This window comes from Rhyacophila brunnea, unplaced genomic scaffold (assembly GCF_057557595.1).
Source record: "Rhyacophila brunnea isolate RB1 unplaced genomic scaffold, BYU_Rbru_1.0 scaffold_17, whole genome shotgun sequence".
In the NCBI taxonomy this organism is placed as follows: Eukaryota; Metazoa; Arthropoda; class Insecta; order Trichoptera; family Rhyacophilidae; genus Rhyacophila; species Rhyacophila brunnea.
In genome coordinates this window covers 33307049-33315359 of record NW_028232827.1, presented here as the reverse complement: position 1 = coordinate 33315359, position 8311 = coordinate 33307049, and the positions used below count along the sequence as shown (strand labels likewise).

The following is an 8311-nucleotide window of genomic DNA, read 5'->3' as shown; positions in this document are numbered from 1 at the left end:
AACAAACGCTTTGTAGCGACCAGATTGGACTGTCCGATGAGCCCAACAGCTGAGTATACTGACTTGAGCAGCTCTTCCCTTTCCATACACATTTCAGGACATTTCCAGGTGATGTGGTTTGTATCTTGTATTTCTCTGCCACATGAATATGTTGAACGGGCAACAAGACCAAGCTCATAATAATACTTATTGTGTTAATCACGAACACAATCGAATATTTTTGTCGTGAACTGTTTTGCTTGATAATTTGTGGTACCTAACTTTTGATTCGCAATATGTCTGAATAAACCAAGGTGTCCACATACCATAAAATTTAACTTTACAATAGCCCGTATCTCCAAATCTTTCTAACGTGTATCACTACTAATAAATATATTTAGTTATTTAAAAATATATTGAAACTCGTTACTCACATTAGCCGGTACAAGAACGTCGAATTCTATATTTCCTGGACCTGTGACTTTGTTACTTTGCATGAATAGAATTGCTCCATTTTTATCTCTGTAAATTTAAACCATTGCATTCCTGATATGTACATATTATATTATGGTCCACAAGGTAACTTACAAAATACACAATATTATGTAAAGCCGTAGGAAGTTATATGTTACATTTGTTAAGTATTCTTAATATTTCCTAATTGCATACAAACAATACAATTATGTTACATAACAATTATTAAAAAACAGGTAATCTTACCTCCCCTGTACTGAGTTGATAGCAAAACAAGGGCCGATTTCAGTGTCTAAGGGAAGAAAATATTTACAGCAATCAAATGGGATCTCAGACCATGAACAGTTGCTTATCATTTCTTCACAACTGCTACGAACCTAAACAAAAATATTATTGTAAGTGTCATCAAATCGGTTCAAGATTGTTAGAAGATTCTGTTTAAATTCTAATGGATTCTAATTCAAATTCCATCAAGTACCCTTGGTCGATAGTATTAATACCATTATACCCCGTTTACACGTGCATGGATTTACTGTTGACAGTATTATCGCGGCCATAACAAGAAAATGTATGGGTAAACATGTATTATTCTACAGTGTTGCAAGCTTACATGCATGAATCAAAAAAAATTGAAAGCTTCAGAATTTTTATGCGACAGTAGGGATTTTTTCGATCAGCGCCTGCGCAGTAGAACGATAATGGCGAACCTGCCAGGAAAAAACGAACTATACCTACACATTTTGAGATTAATGAAATCTTATTTAGGTATGGTCTTAATATTTAAGCTCCATTTGATATAAATAAAAAGAATTTCAAGTTATACATATTATTTATATTTTTTATAAAAATCGATGTTTTTTAAAATAGATATAAAAATAATAATAAATATGACCATACAATATAATGTAATAATAAGATGGGACCCTGCGACGAATTCACATTTTATTACAGTTTATCTTTGAATTTAAAAAAAATCTTTTTAATGTTTTCAGATACATATTTATCAACTAATACAGTTGAATTTGTAAATAATCAAAAAAAAATCTTGAATTGCAAGTTTCGTATTTTTCCGCTAGGTTCTCTGTTGGCATATATTATGATCCCCCTTAATTACATAACATACAAAAGATAACTTTACTTCGTTCTGCGCGTATGATCAACGCAAAATTTTCACGGTCAAGATTCGTCAACTGCAAAACGCAGTTGTATTTTACGACAAAAGAAAATAACATTACTTACTAAATCAGCGTAGAATGTAAAATTTCCTTTAGGACAATTAGGATCGGTTGAGTCTGTAGAGCAAAACTGCAAAAGGTAGTAACTGACACCTTTGTAAAAAGCAATTTCTTTGAGAACTTCTTCGAGATTAAAATCGTGTTCCGTGGTCCAAAGACTAGAGAAGAATAAAAAATAAAAACATGATTATACGTACATATTGACCCTAGTTTATACGTATAATTAACGCCCACCGGGTCTATTCTATACAAAAGGCTACTTTCGTCCGCTATAACCGCTAACTAGGGTATGTTTGTATCAAATTATTAACACGTATTGTTAACAATTATAATTAGCCGGTATTAATTGTTGCAATAAATGATATATTTTAACGGCATGCCCACTGCCTGTGCTAAAATTTAGAGCATGAGCGACAGAGAGAGAGCGAGAGAGAGACAGTTTCGACTGATTAACTGATTACAATACAATTACAATTATAATATTTCAATATAAAATGTATGTAACAAATACTAACACGTCGACTACCTCATGGAATAACACACCAATTCAAAATAGTGTGTTTTATGTTTTTCGAGTTATTGTTGCATAGAAAAAAATACCACACCAGCCAATTTTTTTTGGATTTTTTTCTCGAAAAACACCCAAAATACTGTTTAAAATAATACTCGTAAGTAGAGTTATGATTATATAACATTTTTTGTAAAATCTTAAATAACATGGAATAATAATCCACACGTAGTTTTAGTGCATCATTTAACTATGATTTCACCGTGGAATATGACAATAATTCAACTTTCACCTTCAACTCTCGCCTTTATCAACATAGAACAACACTGTATTGAAAAATCATTATCCTTTGTCATGAATCGCACCTACTTTCATTATCGCAAATTGTTTTTGTGACAGTAAAGTTGTATTATTTTTGTTATTGTGAACAAGTGACTAATTTTAATATTAATATTAATACTATCGACCGATGGTAGGTACTTGATGGAATTTGAATTTAAATTCTAATGGATTTAAGTTATGTACTATTTCATTTAGACTATTTCATCTCCAAGTAGATGTCGGCGAATATCACAATTAACTCAAGAGGCTAATAAAATAAAGGACGGAAACAATAAAGGTAAATAATATGTAGCTTTAATAATATCCTACTTCAGACAACACATTTATAGGTTATAATTATAAATGATTCAACCGTAAATATCCTGTCAGTACTATTGACTCCTACAGGATTTTAAATGTTTATAATATTCTGTATCTCGTAATATAAACTATAACGTCTTTCTATCATTAGTAAGTATCGTATAAATGCATATTTGCACAATTAGTTTATAATTTACAATCTACATTAATTATTCTTCTTGTATCGATTGTATGACGACTTGTGATAAGTAGGTAAGGTAATACTTGCCTATTTTTGCATATGTATTGACAATCCTTTTTACTATACTTTTATTATAAATACGGTAGTCAAAAAAGGCGAAAAGAATCATTGCATGTTTGGATGAAAATTGCATAGTCCACGATGATAACCTGTTTGATTTTACCCCATCTGAAGACTCCGAATACATATCAAATTCCAATAATACTTCTAGTGATCCTGGATTATCGGGTTTTAGTTGTTCACTGGAAAAACACATTTAGGGTGTTATTTCCTAAATTAATGTCACGTGAAAGTTGATTGTCTGCTTAAATGATTCGCTATTTAAAGATATAAATTATAATTTAAATAATATTTGCACACAATAAACGGTTTTTGATACACATTTTTTTGAATGGTTTTTTTTGCTTTCCTGAAAAGTTGATAATTTAGAGTTAGTGTGTTATCCCATGAGGTAGTCGGTCATTATCACGTTAGCGCGTTAGCGGTCGATAGTCACCTTTTGTATAGAATAGACCCGCACGATGGCCAAGAGGCGAACGCGTCGGCCTTTAATGTCGTGAGTCCCAGGTTCGAATCTTGGGTATGGAAAATACACATATTGTTTTTCAATGTGTCTTTGGAGTCAGAATGTGGACCTAACAAGTTGAGCAAGTGGCTAACATATATTTCTCGTAAAAACAAAAATCTGTTTTCAATTCAAATTCAAATTTATTTATTTTACATATTATAATGAACATAACAAATTATAAATTTAAAGCGTTCACGATATGACATAAAATAAGTGTTAACAATTTTTAATATAAAAATACAGAGAAAAGTGAGTTAATAATACACTAAGTAATAAAATAAGAAATAAAATAAAACAACAAAAATAAAAGTAGATGGAAGCACACAGAGTGAACTTTGATAGACCCTATCTTAAAAACTTATAAATGTTGGGAATAGTGGATCGTTTGAGAATCGTAAATAATCAACGTAGTTTTAAATATACTCGTATGATTAACTTTATTTACATTCAACTGCATGAATATTTATTATTATAACAGATTACATTTAATATTGCGCGCGTTACAATTGACCGAAGAGTACTAATTAGTGTCACGCCGCAAAAATGCTTGAGGCACTTAGACCATAGTTGAAGTTATTGGCGTTAGTATGTAGAACACTTTTCTATAAAAATGTCAGTTTTTTTTGTTTTTGGTACTTAGTGCCTTAATTAATACACGTATTCATTATGATGATCTTCTTAGGATTGGACATGGTCAAAAAAATGTAATAGGTAATGCCATACGTACCTAATAGTTATGAAATTAGAGAATGATAAAGTTTTTTGTTTTTTTAGGGTGAGAATTGAATAAAAATATTTTTAACGCTGTCGCGCAGCCTTTGCAGGTAATTAGGTCACTCGCACGGGAACACAATAACCACTTGCGGTTGGGATGAGTCGCAACGAATTTTAGGTGAGCATCTCGCCAGTGGTTATAGTTGCAGGCCAGGTAAACATAGTTGGACTCAAAGTGTGGTGTATTTGACATTGGGAAAATACACGAGAAAATACAGGAGTCCACGGTTAAAGCGATAAGGCGCGGTGATCAGTGAATGACCATCCTTAAAAAATATTTTTTTTATATATATTACGGATATTTATTTAAAAATGAACCCACTATGGACTATCTATACTTTCTATAACTTCTGTGTCAGCGCCTGTGGATGAATACGTGCGAACATCAACAACCACGTTGTTTGCGGCTCGTGTATCTCGAGTCTTAATCCTCTAGTGATGAAGAAAGTTTTCAAAATTAATTTACTTACCTATCAGAAGCTTGTTCGATTTTGTCAGTGTTTTCCGTCTCACATATAGCCACAGCTGGGAAATTTGTCACCCAATCTTTGTAAGTGGTCTCCACGACGAAAGAAATAGGATTGTTCCTGAAGGCATCCCAGGAAGCCATGCTCAGCAAAGAGAGACAGTACCATGATACTGCCAAACATGCAATCCAGAATATTCTAAAATTCAGAACAACAATATGAATGTGGGTAAGTACCTACTTACATCATATTATTATTCTTTTCAATGTATCTGTTATAGAGTGCTTAGGGTGTAAATGTTGGATCTACGGGATGCTGGTATGACATGAAAACTTGCAAAACTTGTAAATAAACGTTTAAGTCATACTAAAATTGTATTGAAATTTTGTTGAAATTATTTACGTTTTTTAACGTATTGATGTTTACTACAAATGTATCCGCATTGCGAAATGAATTAATTGTAATAAAATCAATAGATCATAACACCTTGCTTTTCCCTCCACCACCCGCCACGTTTCCACACCCGTTATGCAGGCGTATACCGTGGCGTAACGAACGATAGGCGCTGTTCAAATTTGTGCCGAAATTATCCCAGGAGCAACTTCCCAAGACCTTGGTTGGCGTGCACTAGAGTGTGCGTGATCCCTACTTCCATATAATGTATTACGGTCAATTCTCGATGAGAAAAGACCTTCTCGCTCGTCGTATAATGCCGCAAACTTTTTAAAAGCTGAGAAATTTTCCCTCGTAGATGCCAAGTCGCAATGGCCGACCGGTCCAACTGAGGGTCGGACCGACTTGAGAAGCTCTTCCCTTTCAACCGACATATGGGGACACTCCCAGAGGATGTGATCGGCATCCTGCAATTCGCCACATAAGCAAGTCGGAGATTCTATTAGGCCAAGCTGACAGAGCTTGGCCTAATAGATCCGCAGTTTTATTTTGACTTAAGTACCAATTTCATATCTGTAGCATTCATACCACTCAGCATTACAAAGGTGACACACTTTAAAATGTATGTTTTGTTGTCAAAACAAAATAATGGAAGCGGAAGTGATTATCAGCATTTCCTCAATCATAACTAGACCAGTAGGATATAATTATGATTTGTTTAATTGCGACAATGTCTCGTGTAATGTATGAACTTCATTTGTATAAATAGCAAGGACAATCCATAAATCCGCACTCACACCGAGTCCGGTCACTCGACATAGCCAACCGTCACTCCACTCGAGTCCATCACTCGTAGCGCTACTCACATCGAGTCCATCACTCGGCTCACTACTCACATAGAGTCCGGTCACACGACACAGTAAACTGTCATTCCACTCGAGTCCAGTCTCTCGGTTATATTAACATCTTGGTACATCGCCAGTCATTTCATTAATATAGCCAATCTCATCAGTACATCCGTACCCGCGATTATTACATCACTCTGTCACCTTTATCATTGTATTTATTTATTCTTGTAACGATAAATAAATTCTCTCCTCACAACATTCAAGCAATTACAACTTTATCATCTACAGTCTATCACTGGCGAAGACTCCATACTAGGCGATTATTTAAAGCCTACCTTCTTAAGAAAAATATTTTTTAATTGCATATTGACATATTTATTTACTTAATCACTTCATTATTTTCTGTTATATAAAAATAATTTATTTTGCCAACGAGAGATCTCGTATACCTATGTATGAATGTATTACAGTATTACACAGTTTACAAAATAACTGCAAAGGCAATGACATTATTCATTGTGCAAAAGTATTTAAAAATATACCACAGCGCACCGTAAATAAATAATAAACGCCGCGACGTCTCGACGTAAATAAATCTCCGATTATGTGTGAAATAATTCTGAATTTTTTTCGTATGGACTTTACGTCTCGTAACCTCAGCAAGTCTGCTGATTTGTACGAAATAAGGTAAGCTCCTATCGCAAAGCCTAAAACATTCGCGGATAATAATGTTGTCACGACTGCGCACTTTGCCCAAAATCATTAATAATTAGATAATTAAAAAAATAATTTCAACGGCGTTTAATCGAATATTAATAAATAAGTAAGTATAGATTGTTTTTATAAATAAAAATAAATTTTATCTCATGATTTTTGATGGGTATACCTACATGTTTTGAAAAGTACGTAATTTAAACACGTCGTTCATTTTTATATCGTCAATGAGTTTTTGAAGTTTCATTGAATTAGTGTGTCGTTGTCATTTACTAGTGTGTACCTATTCATTAATATTAAATATCGTACTATTCTCGTAAGTATACCTGACAAGTGTGCTCTTTTTATCAGATCTCCACAGCCTACCTCTTTCCAAAAGTCACCCTTCGCCACTGCAGTCTATAATATAATATCATCATCCCCAAATACCAAAAAAAGTAAATGAGATAGTATTTCAAAGTTTGTGTGAATTGTGTGGTAATTTTTTGACATTACTTTTACACGTTTAAACTCTATCTATATACAATGTTGTATTTAATAAACTTGATTATGCTAGATTACCTTTCAGACCAATGTAGCTTACTATCAACGAGGAACTTCAGTCCATGCATTGAAGAGTTCCCCAAGAAGTCTCGTAAAATTATTAAAATCATTTTGGTGCCTTCTTGAAAACTGTACAGAATACTAAAATTTGAATGCTCAAATGCGTACTAAATTATACTAAGTATGTCTTCATTCACACAAATATCAAAAAGAACTGGGTATTGGATAAAATGATAATAAAATGAATGTGCTTATTTTCAAGTATCTATAATCAATAATGTCATTAGGAACAATAGCTCCAGATTTTATTCGATTAGTGACAGTACAGTCAATAATTGATTGTCTTTGACAATGAAATTACACTGGACTATTGTAATATGAGATATAGGATAAGCTTATTATGTATGGGGTATTAGTAAATGATATGATTTATTAGGCACATATCAATCTAGTATTATCGACCGATTTTTGGAAACTTTGGCTGTTAACCAATAGTAATATCTTATGCATGGGCCCCACATTAGCGGGCCCCCCTACCTATTCCTAGGGAGAAAGGCAGTGTGACGCTCTGCAGTAGCGTTTTCCAAATGGTGTACGCGGTAAAATTAATGTGTATGTTTAGTGTTTTATTGTATATTTTAATACATCCTTTTGAATTATGGAGATGTCGAGTATTGATAAACAATTAAAAATTGCATCGTACAACCAGATAACTTTAAATAATAATATTACTGAAGGAAAATAGCGCCTTTTTTACTACTACAGCAAATTTTTGATGTGTGTTTATCTCACTTATCTGATCGTCTCGCCTCGCCAGGCCCCTCCTGAGCCCGGACCCCCAGGCTAGAGCCCTGACAGCCATGATCTTATGACTATTAAAAAAAGAATTCTCCAGAAAAAGAAGCCTAAAATGTGCATGGATCTT

General features: G+C 33.5%; 1 protein-coding gene across 1 annotated transcript; it reads right to left on the bottom strand.

Moving 5' to 3' along the window:
• Nucleotides 1–695: 695 nt before the first annotated feature.
• Nucleotides 696–5031, bottom strand: LOC147073978 (uncharacterized). The gene is made up of 3 exons (XM_085944717.1): nt 4892–5031; nt 3243–3321; nt 696–830 (listed from the first exon to the last, which is right to left on the bottom strand). The coding sequence occupies exons 1-3, from the start codon at nt 5029–5031 to the stop codon at nt 696–698; spliced, it is 354 nt and encodes a 117-aa protein (XP_085800843.1).
• Between the last annotated feature and the right edge of the window lie 3280 nt (nt 5032–8311).